The following is a 24891-nucleotide window of genomic DNA, read 5'->3' on the forward strand; positions in this document are numbered from 1 at the left end:
CTCAGACTTCTTTCAGAACTCCTCCCCTAAGGAGAGTGGCAGAGCAGCAGGCCGGCTCCTCAGGGAAGCTGTAGGATCTATACTGTGGGAAGTGTTCAAGACATGGCCAGACAAAGGCCCCGCTACACAAAACCTGAGCTGGTGCTGGTGGTATTCCCATGCCAAGCAGGAAGCTGGGCTGGATGACTCAAGAGTTCCTTTCCAGCAAAGAGCTCTAGGACTCTGATGTGAAATCTTATTTGGTGCAAATGAATTTTCTACAAATCCCTGTCGCTATCACAGGTTAAGGAACTTAATATATTTTATGAATTGATTTGACCTCGAAAACTTTAACGTAATACTAGCAAAACAAAATCAGTAAAGAAATTCACAGTACTGAGAAATACAACCCCTGTTACTGCTGAGATGTACTCTAAATAGAATACTGTTATGGAGGGGAGAAAAGGTTGTTCAATTATATGTAACCTGGCTTTTGACAAAAAAAAACTAATGGAATTTTTTTGCTTTCATTGTTCCATAAAAATCCTTAAGTTTTCGCTCCTTTTATACATGGAAGCAATTAACTGTAAAGAGAAACACTGTTAAAAGAAATACAAAAAAAAACCATTTTAAAGTGTTTTTAAAAAGCCCATTAATGTTAGAATGTTTTAAAATAAAGAGAACAAAGGCCCTGAAATCTTAGACAATGCTAATGACTGTTCTGGATGTGCACCGATTCTGTGCATCAGGCAATTAAAAAGCTGTAAAGATTTTCCTTGATCAAACTGTGCATGAACTTCCAGCAAGGCTTCCTTTGTCATGATCTACACTCATCATTCAAAACCCTCGCAGTTTCTATGTCAACTGCAGGAAAAATACCTGACGTGCAAAAAAAACGGAGGCTCACTTGTTGAAAATGGAACACGTTATCAGAGATGTGTGCAGAGCTGAAAACAAACGGCAGACACAAAAACCAGCAAATAGAGATGGAACTTAAAGGGGGAAGGAGAGAAAAGAGAAAGAAAGAAAGCAAGCGGTAAGAGAAACTTAAGTGGTAGGTAAGTGAACAAAGACATGAGAACCAACTGAAAAGAACAGGATTTGAGGCGGTAGGAAGTGAGTTACACAGTCCTCAGTACAGCTAAAAATGAAACACAGAAAATCATTGAGCAATGGAACAAATCAAGAGGATCACTATGTAATTACACATGCATGCCATCTACCATTACATACCATCTTACCACTAGAATAGAAGGGGAAAAAAAACAATCCCCCCAAAATATCTGGGAAATCAACCAAAAACCTGACCTGAAGGAATTACCTCCACAAAATGTGCCAGAAAGTCCTACTTGCCCTAGAGAGTGGGGCTGGGGAAGAGCAGTGGGCTGCTGCTACTGAGGTACACACAACCTCTCAGGACAGACAGAGGTTGCACAGCTGTTTGGGTTACTACCAAGGACAACCACGAGAAAGGAAAAGGAAAGGAAAGCAAGCAGCAGCCACGCTAAAGAGGATTGCTTTGCATGCAGTACTTAACATATGGAATAAACAGCACTGAAGCAACACAAGGGAACAATTAGTCTGAACGGTTTTGTAAATATCTTGGACAAATACCAGACTAGAAGAATACTGAGGAAGACACTGAGTAATTCAAGAGAGGAAAGGGGCCTGGATGCCTTTTCTGGCCTCCTTCTGTCCTTATGTGCCCTGTATTTATATTTGAATGCTTGCATTACCCAGCATATAGGCTATTTAAGGTCAAGAAAGCATTGCAGTAGCACAGCTGCCTCCAGCAAGCAGTGCTTGACATCACTAAACCACACAGAAGAGCACAGCCCTTTTATTGGTTTCAACAGCAAATATCTGCAAGCCGAATTGTTTCGCTCTATTTGTACAGGTTTTTCCACTGCACTGTGGTGTCGGCAACTTTGGTACTAACAGAGTTTTGTCCACTGAAATTGTTAAATAGCTGGTTTCCTCCTCGTGTATTTTCAGTGGCCCCTGGCCAGAAACCAGCTCAAAGAAATTTAGTTTTAAGATCCAATGAAAAAGAATCTACATTTTTGTATTCTAAGGTTTCAGTTCCTGCCAGATTTAACTTGGGATGTTTGACACAGACTGCATGCACCTACTAAATATCACACGTGAGATCAGTGATTTAAATTCTATAATATTCTTTATCAGCACACAGACATGCAGAAATCATGAAAGACAGGAATGGTTTATGAAGCCACCGCAATGAAAGGATTTCAAAACACTGCTACCCCATCTTATGTTCAAGAAATGTCTAAAATAAGCATTTCTGAATTTTCTTGGCTAGATTTATCAATGACTGCACAAAAAAGAAAAGAAAAACCCCAAACCCCCAGAAAACGAAGCATGGCAGGTGTGCCTCACAATGTACACCAGAGTTCTGGCTCTCAGTCATTGAGATCAAAGACCTGTTGGATCACACGAGTTCCTCCATAACCAAGGTGTCTTCCAATGTAAATCAGGATCTTGAACACTCAGGTCTTCTGTGTGTTTGTGACCAGGGTGCAAACCTCAGAGGTGGGCTCCACAGTTCAGCTGTAGCCTGTAACAACTCAAATCATGGCAGTCAGGTGAAGTTCCCGATGACTGGAAAAAGGGAAATACAGCCCCCATTTTCAAGAAGGGGAAAATGGAAGATCGGGGGAACTACAGACCAGTCAGTCTCACCTCTGTGCCTGGCAAAATCTTGGAGCAGGTTCTCCTGGAAACCATGCTACGGCGCATGAAAAACAATGAGGTGGCTGTTGGTGACATGGAGAGTGGGATTGAGTGCACCCTCAGCAAGTCTGCTGATGACACTAAGATGCGTGGTTTGCCTGATACGCTGGAGGGAAGGAATGCCATCCAGAGGGACCTCGACACGCTTGTGAGGTGGGCTGATGTCAACCTCATGAAGTTTAACCGTGCCAAGTGCAAGGTCCTACACCTGGGTGGGAGCAACCCCAGGCACAGCTACAGGTTGGGCAGAGAAGAGATTCAGAGCAGCCCTGAGGAGAAGGACTTGGGGGTGTTGGTAGATGAGAAACTGAACATGAGCAGGCAGTGTGCGCTCGCAGCCCAGAAAGCAACCGTATCCTGGGCTGCATCAAAAGGAGCGTGACCAGCAGGTCGAAGGAGGTGATCCTGCCCCTCTACTCTGCTCTTGTGAGACCCTACTTGCAGCACCGAGCGCATTTCTGGTGTTCTCAACATGAGAAGGATATGGAACTGCTGGAACGAGTCCAGAGGAGGAAGTCCTTTCCACCCCAAACCTGTGACTCTGTGATGAAACACAGCAGAATAATTCACTGATTTACTCGTTTGAGGTACAAAAACAAATATTTCAGGTACAAGAATGTTACTTCTTGATTAAAAAAAACAAAAAACAAGCAAGCAAAAAAACCCCCACCAAGGTTTTTTTAACATAAAAGGAGCATTCAGTTCCTTGGATGCAAGGTGACTCTTAGGCCAACGCTGAATAGCACTGTGTGTTTCTTCCAGGTTGCAGATTAATCAGGTCTTGCTAGTCTTCAAGAAGTACTGGCTCTAAAGGAACATTAGAGGGAAAATACACGGGACATGAAGCCCTGCTCTGCACCATTATGTTTTTGGCTGTTTCTGATCTTTCCACGAAGATCAGCTTACTTGTTTTTCAATCAGCAAACCAAAAAATACAGCAATTCCATTCCATTTAAAGAATAACTTCTCTAAGTTGCCTACAATGTGCACTTTCATTTAAAGAAAACTGAAGTTTAGTATAGTTACAGGATGCCTGCTTTGGGCTTACAATTCAACAAATCCTTGTGATTTGTTAAGGGGATTCTTTCAAGGAAAGCTTCTAGGAAATAAGTTCTCAATACTTCTGAAGGGAGTCTTCATTATCTAGGAACAGATCATTCAACTTCTTGTTGAATGTGATCATTTAAGAATGTGTCTTTTGTACGTATTCTCCAGATAGGTCCAATGTGCAAGTGCTGAAAGGAAACGAGGTTTCAACTAGCATTCACATGAGCTGAATAGCTCGTGTAGTTATGTAGCAGGACAGACTGCGCCTGCCTCTTAAGCCTTAAATGAAATCAGCAGTACAATGAATCACATTCTTGACGGTAATTAGGGAAAAGGAATTCCCCAGAAACCTAGTAGTCATGTTGCAAAAATCAGTCACAATTTATTTTGGGGAAATAGCATCTTCCTACAAGAGATAATTAAGGAGGCATTAAAGCTCCTCTCAAGAAGATCCCCCCACTTACAGTCTCCCTCCTGCCCATCAGACTCCCTGCAGGGCTGTTCCTCTGTCATTCTCCTGAATGCACATCCCCTGTGCCATCACATTCCCTGCTGAAATGCCAGCAACAGGAACATAGGACCTAGTGTACAGTATATATAGTATATATAGTACCAAGTATATACTATGGGTACTTAGTACCCACAGTACCTAGGAATATACCCTACCTAGTGCGTATTGTCAGCTCTCCCCAACCTGGATGGGGGGAAGAAGATGACAGAGCCAATAAAAACCAAGGTCTTTCACATACAACTTTAATTCTACGTTCCACATTTTTCAGAGATTTTAGCTGAAAATCCTTAACTCTTCACTTCCAAGTGGTCAGAGGTTTGTACCAATTGAATGTAACCATCTGGGAGCAAGCACTGAACAGTAGCTGACTGTTTGTTAACTGTTTTAAATAATAAAATAGTAAAAGTCTGAAGACAGAACACCATAATGCGCAGACCACAATTAGAGTGAAATTCTCTGAAAACAAATGACTTAGTCACCGTATTCAGAAAGCAAGCCACATATCCCAAATATGCAAAACTCAGCTTGAGAGAAGTGTACTATGTTAAAAGATACCATGTTCTGTAGTGGTGGGCTTGGATTTACATCAAGAACTGGGAAAAATACCCACGCAGCAACAAAAGCAGGTTCAAAGTGTACTCTAGGAAATTTGAGTTTTCATAACTGTTGGGTGAATGTGTCTTTCCATACTCACTGTATTTGCTGCCAAGACATATTCTAATTAACTCACTGTTAAGTACTGTTTGTCAGTTTTGGTAATTAATACCCAGTTAGAATGGATACAGTTGAACAGCTAAAGCTCAGCTTCAAGATTAAAGAAAAACTTTGCATTACCTGCTCTTGCTACTTTCAATCATCAGCAGTCCTGCCTAACTGGGGAGGTCTCTGTTGACTGGAAGTTAGCAAGGTCCGGAAGGAGGATACAGGGAACTACAGGCCTGTCAGTCTGACCTCCGTACTTAGATGGGTGTACTGTTTGCTGGGTAAAAAAACAGCTGGGTGGCTGAGCCCAAAGAGTGTGGTGAATGGAGTTAAATCCAACTGGTGGCCAGTCACAACTGCTGTTTCCCATGGCTCAGTGTTGGAGCCAGTTCTACTTAATACCTTTATTGATGATCTGGATGAGGGACTCGTGTGTACTCTTGGTAAGTTTGCAGATAACACCAAGCTTGGCAGGAGTGTTGATCTGTTTGAAGGTAGGACAGCTCTGCAGAGGGATCTGGACAGGCTGGATCAATAGCAAGACCAATTGTATAAGGCTCAAAAAGGGTGAGTGCCAGGTCCTGAATTTGGACCACAACAACCCCATGCAATGCTACAGGCTTGGAGAAGAGTGGCTGGAAAGCTGATTGGTGGAAAAAGACTCGGGGATGCTGAACATGAGTCAGCTCGTGCCCAGCAGCCAAGAACACCAACTGACTTGTATCATAGTAGTGTGGCCAGCAGGGCTAAGGCAGTGATATCCCCCTGTACTCAGCACTCGAAATACTGTGTTCAGTTGTCGGCCGGCCCCTGAGTAAGAGAGGCATTGACCTGCTGGAGTGTGCCCAAGGAAGTTCAGTGAAGCTGGTGAAAGGTCTGGAGAACAAGTCTTATGAGAAGCAGCTGACAGAATTGGGGCTGTTTAGTCTGGAGAAGAGAAGGCTCGGGGGCGGGGGGGGCCTTATCATTCTCTACAACTGCCTGAAAGGAGGTTGTAATGAGGTGGGGGTAGATCCCTTCTCCCAAGTAGCAAGTGATAGGATGAGAGGAAATAGCCTCAAGCTGCCCCAGGGGAGGTTTAGACTGGATATAAGGAAAAATTTCTTCACTGCAGGGTCAAGCGTTGGATAAGGCTGCCCAGAAAAGTGGTTGTGTCATCATCCCTGGGGGTATTTAAAGACATGTAGATGTAGCACTTAAGGACATAGTTTAGTGGTGGACTTGGCAGTGCTGGGTTAATAGTGGGACTCAATTGTAAAGGTCTTTTCCAACCTAAACAAGTCTATGTTTACACTTATCCCCAGTTACCAGACCCTCTTGCCTGCTCTAATACGGCCACATCACAAGCCACACAATAAAACAAGATGACACTTGTTTCAAATTTCTCTAGTCAAATTTCCCTAACTAATTTTATGGGAAACATTCCAAGAAATCCAAGCTCACCCTACAGCTGGCCAGCACAGTTCTGGAGAACAAAAAGTCGTATGTAAAAGAAATCAAGACTGATTCCTATTCATTCCTAGGTATGAAAAAAAAAACCCCTGTCACCTGTAGCAGACACGGTTCAGTGCTACCATGGATTGATTCTGTTCAGCAGGCTTCCCTCCTTCTATAAAAACACTTCAGGAAAGGAAGAGGAAATCTGCTGTGTGTGCTCTAATGTCTTGGGGAGCTATCTGAGAAAGGCATTTCAGTACTGCACCGGGGATGTCAGAATAGCAACAAAAATACCTTCCAACACCCCCCAAACTGTAAGAACGCCACAGTCAACAGCAAAGCCAAAACCACTGATGTATCAAAAGAAAAGAGCTTTAGTAAAACCGAAATGAATTTCAGTGGCAAAGTAAACACAATCTGAGAAAATTAAAAAAAAAAAAATACCAAAACAACCCAAAAAAACCCCAAACCCTACTGCAAATACAGGGCAACATTTAATTTCAACTGTGCTAAGCACTGGCCTAGCTAGTAGCTGTGATTACAGTAAGTTTTGAAGTCATTGCCAGAATTAGTTTTGAGTAATGAGAAGCGTTTCAGACAATCTCACAGGAGAAAGATACATGTCTAAACATACGGGTAACAGTAAAGAACCAAGAATACCCTTATAATAACGTCTGATGTCCTAAAGAAAAAATACTTTGTTCCCTTTTTCCTTCGTTATCATGCTTTGTAGGAGGGTAAACACACCTAGATGCAGCGATACCACAGTAAAAATGCTGAGGAGGATATTTTAGAAGAGCACAGCTTTACAATGGTACTTAGAAATGCCTATGTTGAAACAGAGGTTACCATAATGAAACATGGTATACTCCTAGCATATAACAACAAAACATGAAACAGAATTGTATATTTAATTAGGGTAACCTGAAATAAACTATAGGAACACAAGTGAAAAAACACAACACCTTAACGGAAAGATTTCCATGTTAAGGAAACAAATTGCTTAAAGGTACTGAAATTTCTGTAGACCATTCCACTCCAGTAGAAGCATGTAGAGGAAGGGCCATTCTTCAATCATCTTTCCATTTTCTTTCGTAATTTCTTACTGATTCAATTTTCTGTACATATTTTTCTACTATACAAGAAAATCCTTTAAAGGTTAAAGTACTTGATATATCATCTAAAAACACTCCCTCTACCATCAGGTTACAGAACCTTACAAATACATGCTGACTCTCCAGCAAGGCACAAACCCTTCCCAACATTCAACTCAATACTTTTCTCTGAGACTTGAGGCAATGATGAGCTCTGGATTGTCCCAAAGTGTATGGCAGATCAAAACCTGCCCCTTATCTCCTATACAGAGAAATGATACCTCATTACCTAGCAACAAACATCAGTCCCAAACTGCTTCAAGTATTTCATACCTAACTGATCAGGTCTAATTGCTTAGTCTCTTAACTGAAAGAAAGTCTCTTAACTGAAAGAAACCATCCTAAAAAAACCCTGAATTGTTTAAGGACAGCATTAACATATCTTGCATTAAAGCACCATTTGGATGATGGACACATAATCTTAGGTCTTCTACAACTATTTTCAGTAATTGTTCTCTATCAGTTTTAGAAAGAAAAGGAACAGCCAGTACAGCTGAGCACCCAGGACAGGAGCGCATGTCAATCTGTTTTGACTTTCAACCCCAGTCTACCCTGATCTCTTCTGAAGCTGTCAACAAGCCATCAAAAGGTGGCTACAGCAAAACATGATTTTTAGGACATAGGAAGAACTGCAAAGCAGAGCTAGACTAGAAACTAGCCCTGTACTGTCTACATTTTCAGAAGACTTAGATGACAGGGACATGGCATATACAGCAGGCAGGAGTTATCACTGATTCACTGGCCAGGCATTGCTTAGAGGCATGACCAAACTAGGCTTTTACTGGAAGAGAAAGCCCTGAAAAACAACTGTCACTCCTGCTTCCCATGTCTGCAAAGATGCTCTGGGATTTGAAGAAGTCATGGGCTGTCTTAGCTACCTATTAACAATTCTCCTGAAAACATCAGCTCGGATGAATATGCCCATTTTAATACGTCAAACAGAAAAACGTCTTACTTCTGCCATCTACAAAGACAGACACATAAAAAGGCCTAAGCATGACCACTCATTTAAAGACTGTGTATTCATAATCATTCTGAAACAGCAGGCTTCAACCAGTGATGTACGCTCAGCAGTATGGCACGCCAATTTAAAAGGCAAAGCCCTTCACGGCACCCCCGTACCTCAAACATAGTGAGAGGTGGTGCCTGGCAGTAATGGATAATATTCTGTGGTTTACCTCCTCCCAGCTCCCAGCAGAAAGGACAGGTAAAAGATAACACCTTAAAGCAAATACATGTGTTTAATTTTCTATTCTACTTTTCTTTTCTTTCACTGGTGAAAAACATACAGAAACATTCAAAGTCTAAGAGTTCAGATCAGGTTCTTGTTATTCTCCCCTGCCCGTAAGAGAAGGTTAAACGCAGTCACCGAACTCTGCATACCACCCTCAGTCACAAACAACCCTCCGGCACAACTCCCAGACCAGTAAAAAACGACCATTTCGGTCCCCAGAGCATGGAGCCTGATCCATTTAAGCAAAACAAGTTCTACTGACAGCTGGTTTTCTTAGCATATTCATGTCCACATATTTATCAGAAAAAAGCCCTCCAGGACAACAGTGTTTATTGCAAGATTATTTTTGTGAATCCAAGGAACATAGCATTCACTAAACAGCAGTGTTTCTACCCCAATATCTTCTTTTCGTAAGACATGAAGCAAGACAAACCCGTTCTTATTTTCTTTAGCATGGACAACTCATACAGGAGAAAAATGCATACATTGAATTTTTTCTTTAAAAACCCCAACCTACAAAACTTCTGATCCACATCCGTGTGCGCTATGCTGACACACATTTTAAGCGTTAATATAGAAATCAGCTGTTCGATCTTGCCCCGACTGCTTGGATTTAGAGTCTAGTGATTCTTAATAAATGGAAACCAAAGATATGATGGGTATTTTCATTACAAATTTCCTTTCCATATGAATGTCTAGTATACTTTCACTACAAAGATAATTTTGAGTCATCAAGATGCTTTCTACTGACAGGTTTAGAGAAACGTGACAGAGCCATAAGGGGTAAATAACCCAGCAGCTCCCTGCCGTGCAGAAGCAGCCTCGGAATGCCTGTGCCTACCTAGCAGTAGGAGGAGGTCAGGTGGATGGGCGAGTGAGGGGCTGCAGGTCCTGGCACTGCTCAGCTCTCTGACCCGCTCCCCAAAGCACAGCAGCCATGAGCAGGGGTTCAAGAACAGCCTGCAGCCCCACGGTGGGAGGAGGAGCAGGACGAGCTGCGGACACATGCTTACGGATGCTGACAATCACCATCTTCTCTAGTTGGGTGGTCAGTCTGTGGGGTTTTCCCATCTTGCCACTTCCTCCAGAAGTGTGCAGAAACTTGTTTTTATGATGCTACAGTTATAATGGTACTTTTTAAACAAAACACATAACGTAAATACCCCACATTTCATTTTAACTTAATCTAACATTCAGAATCATTAGAAGTAGCTGCTGTTGGCATCTATCTGCTTATTGATGCAGTGCAATAAGGAAGAATTCTTAAAATTATAAAATGAAAGCTTTTTTAAATGTTTGATTTCAACTTAATGAATCATTAACTAGAAATTGTGGTTAATGTGTTTTGAACAAATAATATTTAAAGGAGTATTTTTAAATTAGCAGATTTTAAAGAATTAAACGAGGCATAGTTATGACCAATTACTGCTGGGATTTTTATAAGCTAACACAAATGCTTCCCATCCCTAAGCATGGGGTTGTTTTTTGACTATAAGAACTGGGCTTAACACTCTTGCAGCTAGACACCACACCACACCAATATTGCCTTGAATGAGCCACAATACTTCTCTACTGCATTTTTACCTCCTGTTCTAATACGTGAGCTTTTTCAAGCCCACCGATGTACTAATATCTTAGCCCCAAACCATTAAAAAGTGAACATTTTCCTCACTTTGCAAATCTCTCTTCCAGAATCTATGACAAAGACCAAAGTCTTACTAGTATTATGCTTATCATTCACCTAAAAATAGAGCAAACATGCTTTACAACAACCCTTGAAAGCAAACCCAATGTATTCATACTGCTAGGGCTCAAATTCGCTGACCAGATCTGTGGGTACTGCATTCTTAGAAAAAGCAATGTGGGAATGCATGTTTATATGGTAAAACACAAAAGCAATGAAACCTCTTGGGAAAGCAGGAGATAACTCACGTTACACAAACAGGCCCTTTGCTCTTATTTCTCTAAAAGCTGAAACATTTCTATCTGAACATGTTTTTTCATACGTCAGGAAAATGTTATTCCTGTTTGCTTGTTCTTCCTAAGGTGAATTGAGTTTAGTATTAGCAAAATAATTGTGGGAATTTGGTATTTTTCCTGTTTTGTTGAGTACTTGGGAATGTTATGCTGGGAACTGTCAACTACTACTTATTCCACCTCAGAATCTGCTACATAAAAAAATACACTGGTAATTTGCTTACATGGCTTTTGTAGATGCAATTACTGTTAGCAGCAGGAAAGACCTTTTATAAGCAGAACACAATTCAAATGTAACATGCCACGGCCTCAAGTCATTAAACTAATCCTCAGGGCTCCTTGAGGCTTTTTGTACTTTTGGCAAAAAGTATAAAGAAGTACACATTGTTGCTTCAGTTCCCAAACATTGGGAAGTTAAATATCTAAACTGTCAGCCCCTGCTAAACAGAGCAGAGATTGGTTTTGGAAAAGAACAAGAGACAGCTAGATCTTTGTTATAAAGTGCAACTGAACAAACACTGAAACATACCCATCTATTTTTTTTCAGGGCACATAAGAAGTAGCCAGTAGAATAAAGGAAGGTGCAACAGCTCTCAAGCAGCTCTGGTATGTTAGGTTAACCAGTATCTGAATACTGTGATGAATACCTTACAAATACATGAGGACAAATTGAGTTAGAGGAGTGAATTGTCTCAACTCTGATACACAGATAACGTGACAAGATCTGGTGTGGAACTAACTCCAGGGTTTACTGGCATGATTCTAACATGACTACATAAGCTATAAATGACAAAGTCATAAATGCGTCAGATATGTACCAACACCAGTCAGATATCTTTCCGCTATATCGCTCTACATCACACCTCTAAAATCAGATATTCTTTGGGGCACTGACACAAAATGAGGAAGACAAAATGTTCCTTTGTATTGCTATTCTGCCTGGTATCAAGAGCTTAACACCTTTCTAAGACACTTTTGAAAGCAGGAAAATAAGCAATGTACTCATTAGCAAATGGGTCATTTAGAGAGACTTAACCAGGTAGTCTGAAATACCTTAAGAATCCATAGGTGAGTACATCTGAAAATACAATGGAAACTAGTGGCAGCCCGTTTCCTTAACAGCAGCTGAGCAGAATTCTTTGGAACACAGAATGATAATGACATGTTTGACTACAATTATTCACTCAACTAATGTTGACAGGAAGTAGTGAGTTGATATAAAATATGAAGAGGTAACAGCTGCCAAATGGATCATGTGTGTGACTGCATGTGGATGTGTAACCTACATTTCCTTAAATAAAATACCTGGGAAGTCTTACGTCTTTATCGAAATGAAATCCTGGTTTTTGTTTCTCTAAATTGCATCCGACATATTATCAAGGCCAATGCCCCACTGAGCAGAATATCAAGATACCACATTCCATCACTCACACAAGCTTTATCACTGAGTCATTATAAAACTGTGGGAGTCAGTATTTCCCATGTTTTCTTCTCTACCCAGAAGTGTCACCAGAGGTTCAGAGGAAAGTCACTCCAGTAGTAACCATAAAAACAAAGCATCACTGAAACAATGCTAGACCAGCGTGACTGTTGTATACCTGAACAGTCTAACATAGTGACATTTTTGAAGCAGACATTACAAGACTAAAATACGGAGGAGAAGGAGAAGTATTAAAATATTCTTAATTCCAGAAATGGAAGAAGAGAAATTCAATGAAAGCAGACCAATTTCCAATCCTCACTCTTCCATTTTAGGAGCAGAAATCCATTTCTCAACAAATCTGTTTGCCAACTGGTAAACAGATCAGTAATGTTCAACAATCTTTAAATGAAATATTCTGATATTCTCCTGAAAAACATAATTTACTAAAGCTGCAAAATCCTAAAACACAGTTAATAAAGCCGTTTAGCTTCCACAATACTTCATTCAAATGTATTATAATCATACAGATAACATCTTCCCAAAAGAAATAAAAGATTCCTCCACAAAAAAAGCTATCAGTGTGTTGTACCACAGCAGGCACTCAAAATATCTACTACAACACAGCATAGTTTTCATAGATTATGATGCTACAAGAATATTGCATGTAGCCAGTGATGCCTCTTCCTCATTCAGATGTGGTCCAGCCACAGATGCAGAACTAGCTGAAAGATGTGTCATTTCTACACCAGACACACACTTGAGGTCATCACTATGACTCTAAGCGATTTAAAGCAACAGCATGTTATCACCTAGCCAACATTTCTCACATATATCAGGAAAAATGGTAAGTTCAGAGATGAAGCGGAACAAACACTCGAGAAGAAACAGTCTCACTCACTGTTCAATACGCGGGGAGAGGTACAGCTTAGGAAAAACCTGAGTGGCTTCTGCATCCTCAAAACTAACTGAGAGAAGTGCAACATCTTCTCCAGGGTCTTCATTCACATCCTGTATATAAGAAATAATAAATATAAAATAGCAAGTAACAAACTGAGTACTTATAAACTTACAGATAACAACTAGTAAGTCAAATACCAATTTATTTAGGAGATGCTTAAGTGAGGAATCTAAAGTGGAGCCATTGAAAAACAGATTACAAGTGTATTATTTCTTACTACATTAATACTTAAAAGATATTTTGCCGTGCTTAATTCCCTTTGATATATTAAACCAAATTACTATGTTAGCAAGTGCAGTAGTGCAGCTCCTGTTCTTTAACCAGCTGAACTTCCTATTTCAGTAAAGATGCAGATTTCATTTTTAAGAATTCTTGGTTTAACACTAACATCTGATGGAAATGCCAAAGTTTTCTCTTAAACATTATAAGATCACTGAGTTATGACCACAGATTTTATATTTGTTATTGAAAGTATTACACAGTCCAAGATTGCTGCTGTATCAATTCCTCATGTGGATGAAAAACATTTCTGCAATCAGAAATTTGTACCTAGAAGTCACTGTCCCCAACTTTCCTGCAAATTAAATGCACGCATTACTTTCAGCAAAGACTGCATACTCTATAAAAACTACTGTAAGAAAAAAGCCCGAACATTCGTGCTAAATACCATAACAGCCAATCTTAATGCATTCAAAGCTGAGGCTTTCTTTGTATCAGAACAATCAGTTACAGTTTAGGGATCAGCTAGAACAAATTGTTTTTGGTTAGAGCCTGACATCTCTCCAATTCATAAATCACATACAGTACAAACAAGTATATTTATGCTACACACAATTTAAGCTCTTGACCTCTAGTTAGAAACTAATGAGTTAGCAGTGCAGTCACCTTCATTGACAGCAAGTAACACTGTGCCACTTGCTGCTCACAAAGAAGTCTTTTAATGTGCTTGTGCATACGTACATAGCAACTCGCCAAGATGCATTTGTTTTTATCCGCTTTGGAAAAACAGGAGAGGAAATAGATAACCCGGCAGATATGTGCTCAAAGCAGGATCAACATGGTGCAGTGTGCCCCTCTATGCTCTGTCCCACAAGCAGCTGGGAGGAAGGAACATGCAAACCACTTAAACATTGTTAGGAGACCTTGCCCTATCTGGGGAGAAAACAAAAGTGACTGCTGAGTGGTTTCAGGAAGACTTGTGCCATTTGGAGCTTTGGCAGGGCTGAAACTGTTAACGTCCAGGGAGACTAGCCGCATACCAGCTATTACGTGCAGAACACAACATGCCAAGGAACTTAGTGATAAGCTGCAGGGAAGAATGGGTCTTAAAAAAGCTTAATTGTCTTAGATGAAAAATGAGATGGAGCTGACAGTGTTTTCTTAAATTCTGCCTTGCTGTGCAGCTCACTGCTGACAGCCGAAAGAAATGTCTATAAAATGGTCACGAGCACACTATGGCTGGAAATCAGAACACTGTTTTCACCTGCAGTTACAGGGCAACACATACGTAGCGGTGAGGACAAAAACCAGCTGCTGTTCTGTTGGGGTATGATCAGTTTATGAATGGGATTATATGACATGGTTGCCTGTAACAGCTATGGACAAGATCTTGTGACCCACGATACTCCCTTCAGTGTTACATTTCCAAGTGATACTAGATCTAAAGTAGAAAAACCAGCACAAATTACAAAATCTTTTTCAACAAGACAAACAACAATAAAAAACGCCTAAGAGTGCAATCCCCTACAACCTTTTCCCCTGTATTTCATGTATTTCTGACATCAAGGCAAAAAAATTAACTTCGGAACAGCTTTGACTCCTGAAGCTGAACATGGCATTAACTGTTATTTCCCATTAATTTGCTAATTGTCAATCAAATGAAAAGAACTACTGAGACAGATTAAGCAGTAATGCTAATGATTAAAAAGATTTTATTTCAATGGGCATTCTTCAAGAGATGACAAGTACGTATAATTGTTTTGCTGATGAGAAGCTCAACATGAGCTGGCAGTGTGCACTTGCAGCCCCGAAAGTCAACTGTATGCTGGACTGCATCAAAAAGAGCGTGACCAGCAAGTCGAGGGAGGTGGTTCTTCCCCTCTACTCTGCTCTTGTGAGACCCCACTTGAAGTATTGCATCCAGCTCTGGAATTCTCAGTACAGGAAAGACCTCTGATCCAGGTATTTCCTACTGCACAGTATTTCCTGCTGTAATTGAAAACTGGGAATTTACTGGCCACTAATCAGAGGGCTGGAGCACCTCTCCTACAAAGACAGGCTGAGAGAGTTGGGGTTCTGCAGCCTGCAGAAGAGAAGGCTCTGGGGAGACCTTAGAGCAGCTTCCAGTGCCTAAAGGGAGCCTACAAGAAATCTGGAGAGGGACTTTTCATAAGGGCTTGCAGGGATAGGACAAGAGGGAATAGTTTTAAAACTTAGGAGGATAGTTTTGGATTAGACATCAGGAAAAAATTCTTTACTATGAGGGTGGTGAGGCACTGGACAGGTTGCTCAGTGAAGCTGCATCCCTGAAAGTGTTCCAAGGCCAGGTTGAATGGGGTTTTGAGCAACCTGGTCTAGTGGAAGGCATCCTTACCCATGGCAGAGGGTTAGAACTAGATAATCTTTAAGGTGCCTTCCAACCCAAACCATTCTATGATTCTATGATATAATACATTGACTCATATACGTATACAGTTCTTCTGAGACCTTATTTTTGTTTGTAATTCTTTTTACATAGTTTGTTTTTACAGAATAGAACCCACGTGCATTTTACAACCTGCATGGACAAGGCCAAATGTACTTAATCTCGCATGTAGTATTGGTGCTTAAGTTAACATGCATATACAGATTGACACCACACATAAAACCAGTTTCTAGAATACCACCCAGGTGCTTACTGATCAAAGAAAATCAAAACAAGAAAACAGAAAATAAACCCCCAAAAATGTTAGGTGAACACCACCACAGCAGCTATTAACCCATACGGTATTACTACATTGTATTTTCTACACCCACTAGTGGCTTTTTTAGTATGAAGACTTACACCAGGGGAAAAAAAAACATCATACAACAACATAAACCATCACAGTACCTTTGCATGTTAAGCTGAAACTGATGTGTGTAGTAAGAACAATAAACTGAGATGGGATTTTCTGACAAACACCCAACAAACACTACTGCAACTCCTGTTGCCAGCACAGCACTGCACTGTGTTCATGCAGCTACTGCCCAATGTGAATCTGAGTGAGGAAACTGGCATTCTTCTGTAATTACCACTATTCAAATGGATGCATATTTTCCACTCCAAGAAATGAAAACTGTAACTTATGAAAGACCCCAAAGCCCTTCATTTCTGTAGGTTTTAAAAGATGCCATGCAGTAACACCATGAAGCTGCTCTACCTTACTGCTCAGGTGGCTGCAGATTTACACACATTTATGACAAAGGCCCTTCTATCTGACACCATACTATTTATTCCTTTCGGACCTCATTACTTTCATTTATGTGAGAATCTGCTTGGTAGAAATGCATTCAACCCTAGTGTGTTTGTTACAACTGTCGTTTATAAAACTAAACCAAAGCCACATGTCTTACAGATAAACTATGGAAAGCTTTTCAACTAATAGACCTTTTTTGTGTTGTCTGTGCCAGCCATAACTTAACTCCTTCAGTGATCTCCCTCCTGGTCACCTCTACAAAACCTGTTAGTGACTAGGTGCAGAGATAAATCCTTACATCACCAGGCAATGACATTGCTCCAGAACACACGTTGAGATCCTTCCACCATTACACCAAAGTGTCCAAAGGCAAAGGTTGTTTTAATGCTTATCAAACTCTGCCCAGGCAGTGCATTCCCCTTTCCCACTTCTGCATGTGTGTTTCTCTCAAAGAAGAGGCCAGATTCAAATAGAGCAGAAAAGAAAAAAATCACCTCTATTTTTATTTTTCAGCTGGCTTCAAAAGAGAGAGCGACATCCAATTTCTTTGGCAATATTATTTCCTTTTAGGAAAAAAAGAAAGAGACTGCTGAACTAAAGACACATTTTACAATATTTAAGTAGCCATGCTCCTTCTTATAATTTGTATTTAACTCACAGCACAATGTTAGAGGAGTTAAATACAAGCGTTTACTTAACACGAAAAACTGATTTTGTGAACATTAAGAATGGTAATTTTCTATAAACGTTAGCATCCAAGGCTAGAGCTGCCACATTAAAGTACTGTTTTATAGTCACAGAACTTCTTCCACACAAGGCTCTACAGAAGGTATTATTAAAATGTACTTCCACTGAACAGAGAACACAATCTGGGCCACAGGAATTTTGAGGCTGAAAAAAACTGGATGTTTGCAAAAATGCTTGAAAACAGTAGTTGAGCATAGGATAATGCACACCTATGAGTTCTTCCACAACAGTCTCATGCTTGATAGTAAAAAAAACCTCTCTAGCACACTGCAGCGTAAAAGATCCAACATGGATTTTCATGGTGCCTTTCTGGCATTTCCCTACCATGTGCTTTTTAAAAAAAAAAAAATCATCTTTTCTTCATTTTAGGAAATGCGCATTCAAATCAAACAGAGAAAAAAAAAACAACCCTGGATGCACCATTTTACACTAAAACTCAACAGTTTTCCTTCTCAAGAACTGCAAGGGGTTGCCTATATTTACAGGATACTTTGCACAGTGTGGACTGGTCCTTGACTGAACCTCCAAAGTACTGTGTAAATGCAAAATACACATTGTAAAGCAATGTGGTGAGAAAGGAACAAAATACTAACAAACCTAAAGATTTTCAACCCATAGGCTCTTTTTTCCATTGCAGAGACCTTCTAGCAAAAACTCTGTGTTCACAAAAAAAAAACAGAGAGAAAGCTCGGGTATTTCAGTCTAATGTACCCTTAGTCTCCTTAGCCAATGCAGATGAAAGCTTCATTAAGCGTGCATGTTTGAAGCTGAAGAACAAGAGGCCAGGTGAAAATACAGCAGCACAGAACAGATGAAAACAGCAGTTTGATGTGATTTCAGATTTGTTTTCCCCTCAAAAACCTTTAGGAAAAGACTTCAGGTATCTGAAGACTCCAAAGTAAAACTTCAAATCTTGCTTCTAATTATACCAACACTGTCTAAAACAACCATTTGTTAGCCTTTATTCCTATCAATCAAAATAAACATCAAAGCATGCATTTGAATGTTACAGCTGCTCCCGTTGCAAGATACTTAATCTTTTTACAGAGTTCATATGAGCAGTTTATGAAAATTGTCATCAAAACCACTTTAAATACAGCATCCAAACGGCATTGTTTTCTTGTATCCTACCTACTGTAATTGAAAACTGGGAATTTACTGGAACTGACAATTTATTATGAGTCAGATGGTTGATAGCCAGTCCAACCAAAACATCTGCTCCACACAGTCACAACTGCTATAACCCATTTCCTCTTGTGCCTGGAGCCCAACCAAGTTGTACATTGCAGTTCCTTTTCCTTAAAGATGCAGAGTCTGGAAAACCAGTTATTACCTTTTCTTAGCTATCAACAAAGAATCCGTTGCAACCTTTGATTAGAGTACTCTTTCAAGAGGAGGTATTTCTGTATTTGGCATGCAAGCGCAATTCCCTGCAGCAAATATCAATGCACAAAGTGGAAAGTGACTGCAGGCACATCCCAGGTAGTGGAAGGACCTGGTTTTGCATGGAAGTGGAAGACTTGAAAAGTAAGGGACTTAAGGCTGGGAGGAAAGTGCGCAGTCAGTTGAAGCACAGTATCTAGTTCAGCACAGTTAACTGTAAAGTCAGAACTGAGAAGAAAATAACTTTAGAATTTGGTAGAAAAGATAGGACAGATGTGCAGGAAGAGCACTGTCACACTTTGGGAAGGACAAGCAGCTTCAGGCCTGGGGGATGGCAGGAAATGAGACAAGGGAGCAGGGTTTCTGGTAGGGTTAAGTTAGTACAGTAAGTGCAAGCAGCAACTGTTTTGGGGATAAAAGTGAGGTAAGGAAGAGGACACAAACTGTTCGACCTACTGAATGTGTTCCAAGGCTAGGTTGGATGGGACTTTGAGAAACCCAGTCTAGTGGAAAGTGTCCCTGCCCATGGCAGCGGGTTGGAACTGGATGAGATTTAAGGTCCCTTCCAACCCAAACCATTCACATTTCAACTCAGACAATTTACAGCTTACATGATGGATGCTGGGAGAAGGTGGAATAGAAAGGCAGAATACAGATGAGAGCACAGTGGACTGTGGAGGCACTGATCTTAGCATCCAGCTTATGATATGTGGAAGTCTTAACAGACACTTACTTGACTCTGGTACCACTCAGCCCTACCAACTCAGCTAGCTTCACTGGAGTGTGAAATTTATACTGCATGATCCCTTCTGGAGGAAAAAGGTCTCCAGAGGATAAATGCATGAGAACAACATGCATTCAGAAAGGTAATTTATCTTAGGGTCAAACTTAACCCCATGTAATTGTGTGCAATTCAAACCTGTAATGAAACCATACTAACAACTGATCAGAGAAGTAAGCAACAGAATTTGTTGAAACTGAAACGTGAATTGCACCAGAGAAGAAAACACTTATTCACTTTATTGGTACTAACGGGCTCCTTGCATCACACCAGTTAGCAAAGTTTGGCCTTTTCCCTCCAAATGACAGTGTGCAACCACAAGAAAAACAACTGTCAAATAAAGCACAAGCAACTTGTACGCTTGCTGCATAGCAGTGTCACCAACCAGCTTTGATACAAGCAGTTACATGTTCCCCCAACCTTTTTCTACATCTAATGTTTTTTTAAAAATATAACAAAACACACTAGGGGAAAGCAGGCAAAGGAATGTGGCAAATGAGACTGAGAAATCTGCTTCACTCCAGGGAGAATATGCAATTATTCCAGGAAATTCTTTCTCCTGTCTTCCAGGAAACCCACCGGGTCTGATCAAGGAGTGCTGGTTCTTTAATGAAAACAAAAGCAGTTACCTTGCGTGCACTGCCCATGGCATCAAAGCGTTCCAAATGCAGCCATTCTCCCAAAGTATGCTTGCTGTGTTCAGTCAGGGCAGAGAGCACATTTGAACCCAGTGTAAAAGTTCCATGGAAATAGTAGTCTAGGAACAACTTTGCAGAATCTGAAGAGTGAGCTTCTAGGACAATGTACTGAGTTTTTTTCATTAAAACAGAATTAAATTAAGCATCAAAAGTAACAGCAAGACCTCCACGTAGATCACTGGGCATTGATAAGCAAATATTTTTAAGCAAGCAGTATTTTAAGTGTGAGTAACATCCCAGGATTTTTTTTCATTGCCATTTTTTGTTCTGCTTTGTTTTCAGACTTTTACACATAAATATATTGTGATTCCCTACGCCAAATCTGGTTTGCCTGCACCATTTTCTTTTGTCATGGCAATTTACCACTACTTCCACAATAGGATTGACCATCTCCATTAGGTAAAGAATGCTGTTAGGAAAAGTGTAAGAAAAAATAAAATGGTTAAGAAGAAAGAATAACATTCTTGTTCACAAAAATACATACTAGATACACAACTTTCAAGATCAATGTAATTTAAATGGATAAAAACTAATTCATTCTGACACCAGATAAAGCTGTGGCGATACGTTCACCACAACTGTTTCCTTAGGCCTGAAAAACACAATCTCAGAAAATAAGGTAGATTTCAAGGGTCAAAATCATGTTTCGGTAAGTTTGGGACTCAAATTGGAAACAATCCATGTGCAGCACAGTCTAAACTTTATATTGGGTGCGGTCTAAAATTAGTATTTCTGAACTGATTTCAAGTGAGCTAAAACGTTTCTACATAATCATTTTTATATATAAGAAATACAAAATACATTTGCAAGCAAGGACCATACCATTCTGTTGACTGAATCTAAGTCCTCACCAAACAACTGCATTTATTGCATATGTTTTAATGACACTACAGTAGGGTATATTTTATATTTTTAGAAGAGACTGATATCTAAGATGCTTGTGATCTTAAACTTCAGTTTGCTCAATGAAACTTCAGTATTCGCTCTACCTACTCCAATATCAGGTGTCACACTCAGATTAAAATGAGATTAATAAACTACATTCAGATAGTTAGGAATGAATCTGCAAATGAATTAGAATAAAGGTAACACAAAATAGGGAGAAATATTAGGAATCTACACTTCTGTGAGGTAATCTCAGACTTTTCCCCATGCATTCAGGAAAGAGTGCTTTTGTTTCCCAGGACCTCGATTTACTCAACACTACACAGGAGTGCTTAATTTCTGTTTTACTTCTAATTTCTAAGCAGACCAGATAAGTTAGAATAAAACTCTACAGTTTTACCATCAAAAAAGTAGGTTAACTCGAACACATCCCCTTATTCTAATGAAGTTTTGTAGGCAGGAAAGGGATTTCAACACCACCACGTCTTTCCTAAAACCTCAGGCAAAGCACCTTGAGGTTGACAGAAACAGCTGCCTCTGCCATCACCGGCTGATAATGGGATGAACAGAGCGTTCAGAGAGTCCAAAGCTTAGCTTTCTATAGTGGGCACATTGCTCATTCTTAACTAGTGAGCAGCAGCTGCATCCAGTCGGACCAAGCCAATGTTGCCATGCCTTGATAAACAACTTTTCCTTTTTAAACCAACCAGCACAAAAACAAACTACTGAAAAGCAAAATCTTACTTCTCCTACCAACATAGTGACAGACACACTGATTCCGGGCAAGTACTACATTCAGTTGTATGCTTTTACACTGTTGTATGCATTTTTAGTGCAGGTAGGACTCCTCTTCACCAGTGTTTTAGATGTTCACTACTTTTCATTTGAGAGCTATTAAGATTTATAATGTAGTAATATAATTAATTCTAGGACTTCTGTGAGGGCTCAGAAATTCTCTGTATTACTTTGCCACGTGCCATGGTATTTCCTTGCTGACAACAGTCACAAAGACATTTACTTCACACTTAATTCTGCATTGCTATCTACTTTTTACACTCTGAATACTAACAAGAACTGTACTAGGAAATAAAAATGTAGCTCAAACCCCAATGTTCAAGGATGCTGATGTTCAAAGACCATGAGACAACTTTTTTGTGTGTGTGTGTATACATACAGTCTTAGTTACTGGAAACAATGTAAAGTGCATTTATAATTTTGCCAAATGTAGAAGCCCACTTTCAATGCTCTCAGAAACAAGTAAATAGAAATAAAAAGAAAACACAAAATACTTTCCATTTAAATGACTTATGGCAGGTCACTTTCATGTAGTTTCTTTCTCTAAAGATCTCCCAAAGCTATCAAGCTGCTTCCTCAGCTTGCAGTATGATCCATTTCTTAATGTAAGCTAGTTTTTAACTTGCTTTTCCAGATAATGACACATGCCGCTTAGAACTCAAATCCTTCACTAGGATTCCACTGAGACTCGAATCTCTCCAACCATCTCTTCAGACGACTGGGCTATAATTTAATCAGAAAGTAATATTCACATTCTTCTCCCCCATTTCACTGATTTCCCATCTCTTTAAAAATAGTAATGTCATTGCAGAGGCCAAAGAGCAGTGATCCCATTTCCAATGAAAACCAAGACCTAATAAATGCCCAAGTACTTAACTAAAGTGCAAACAGATCACTAATACAGTTCAAAATAAAATCATTTTCCTGCAAAGTCAACTTTCTAATTAACAAATATAGCTTTCTCATGCATAGGTATTTATACTTTATATATGTAAGTTGACAAAACAAACAGATGAGTATACAGGGCTGAAGAAGATTCTGATGTAATAATTCGTTGGGAATACTGCAATACGTTTGGGCAAGTAAGGACACTAGGTACAAAGCTAAGTCTCAGAACGACAGCACGACACTAATGAGAGGGGTTTTTTAAGTTAGTGAAATGGCTCACTGATACAATTAATAAATCTCACAAGAAGAAAAAAAGAGCAAAAGTTAAATACAGTTAAAGAGAGACACCAGTGATAAGTATTTCTGTAACCATGTTGAAGTTGGAAGTCAGCATCAACATTTATTACTTAAATCAATCCAACTTCTATAAAAGCTTTTCATTCCGCTCTCCACAGATTCTTTTATGTTCCTGGTTCAGTGAATATCTCTGCAGAATCAGAAATACTATAGATTACATGGGTCACAACATGAACGCCAGAGTAAAGCCATATCCTGAGATGTATCTTCAGTGAACCAGGAAGTACCAACAAGATTTCACAGATGAAAAAGTGAATAATCAAAGTGTAAGGTGAAAGCAAGCAAAGTTACACTTGCTCAGTGGTCTCTCAACATTGCAGCTTAGCACTGCTGACCTGATTTAAAAATATGAAACATTTTGTTTTAAAAAAGGTACCAATATTAAAACTATTAATTGCTGTGAATAGCTATGTCAACTGCTGCTTCCCGAAAATAGGAGTGTTTCTTACTGAAGTTCACAGCACTTTTGATTTACAAATTGTTATTATGCATTTCCATTTCAAGTGTATAACATTTACATTTATTTTCCAGAGAATTCTATTACCCCTTTGTCCCATTATTACATTTATGTCTACAGGATCCTAAAATAAAAGAGTGCCTGTGGGGCATTTTCGCCTTTGTACAAAGAACATGCAAGTCAGAGCATCTTGTCCCATTCAGTTCTATTTACAAACGCTCACCATTCCAACAAACAACATACTTGGTGCAGTTGTGCACACAAGTGTGTATGTGTATAGATGTCACAAAGAAGAAAAACACAACTTTTTTCTTGCATTTTTGTGAAGGTGGATCCTGCTACAGGTGGTAAAAGCAGAAGGAACGACAGATAAAAGCTGTGTTACTCAATAATGACTGGGACATTGGTCTTTCAGAGTTCACTTCTGTAATAAGCATATAAATCAGATGCACAATGTGAGGAAAAATTCACAGGGATACTCTGTTCTATATATAAGAAAGTCACATTCTGTGTCAAGAAAGGTCTCTGGAGCCTATAGAGTGAGACAGTAACTCCTGTACCTCAGCATACGGCTCAGGTTAAGGTTGACCTATCTATTGTTATTTACCTTGCCCAAGACAGTGCCTGAAACACAGGGTGTTCAGCTCTGATGTGGCCCAAATAAATTAAAGTGGTAGTTGCTAGAATAATACATCACATATTTCCAGATCAAAGACTGATTCTAGCACCGAGATTTCCCTGGTGATTCACAAAAGATCACCAGATCTTTTCCCCTACCTGTTTCACTACTGCATCCATCACAAAACAATGCAATTTTGCTGTTCAAACTTCATAACTGGTGGGGTTCAACCGGGTTCCTTCCTGCTTTTATGAACAGTTAGCGTGGACTGACAGACAATGCTAACTCCTTCACTTGCCACTTCTTTGTGGACCTCAGCTCCCCTTCAGGCATCAGTTTCAAAAGAATGTAGTCCTTTGCTTGTGTCATATATGCACATCTATAGTGGGACCCACTGTGACAGTTCTTTGGGGACAAAATATTAAGAATTTTTAAAAGACCTTTATAAAATAGCATAAGAACACCAACGTAGCTGCCAGCTTAAAAACCCCTGAGAAGTCAATACTTCAGATGCCACCCTAAAAAAAAAACCATATTAAAATTAGTGGTGTTAAAGAGCAGTATTTAAACTCCCATGTACATTAGCAAGCCTCAAGTCTGACAACACTGAGCCTTTTCTACTAAGAAGAAAACAGTTGTGTTTATCAGTGACAAAATCGTAGCCAATAGCA

The 24891-nt window shown here is 39.8% G+C and overlaps 1 protein-coding gene across 2 annotated transcripts in view; it reads right to left on the reverse strand.

Annotated features, from left to right (window-relative positions):
* BABAM2 (BRISC and BRCA1 A complex member 2) overlaps positions 1 to 24891 on the reverse strand; it is a 161634-nt gene that overhangs the window by 64888 nt on the left and 71855 nt on the right. For both annotated transcript variants that reach the window (XM_057397022.1, XM_057397023.1), the window contains one exon: positions 13114 to 13223. In XM_057397022.1, coding sequence (XP_057253005.1) covers positions 13114 to 13223 — 110 coding nt within the window. The remainder of the gene's footprint in view (positions 1 to 13113; positions 13224 to 24891) is intronic.

The sequence above is a fragment of the Pezoporus wallicus genome, unplaced genomic scaffold (assembly GCF_028554395.1).
Source record: "Pezoporus wallicus isolate ANWC-B61680 ecotype Strahan unplaced genomic scaffold, APGP_CSIRO_Pwel_v1 contig_14703, whole genome shotgun sequence".
Lineage (NCBI taxonomy): Eukaryota > Metazoa > Chordata > Aves > Psittaciformes > Psittacidae > Pezoporus > Pezoporus wallicus.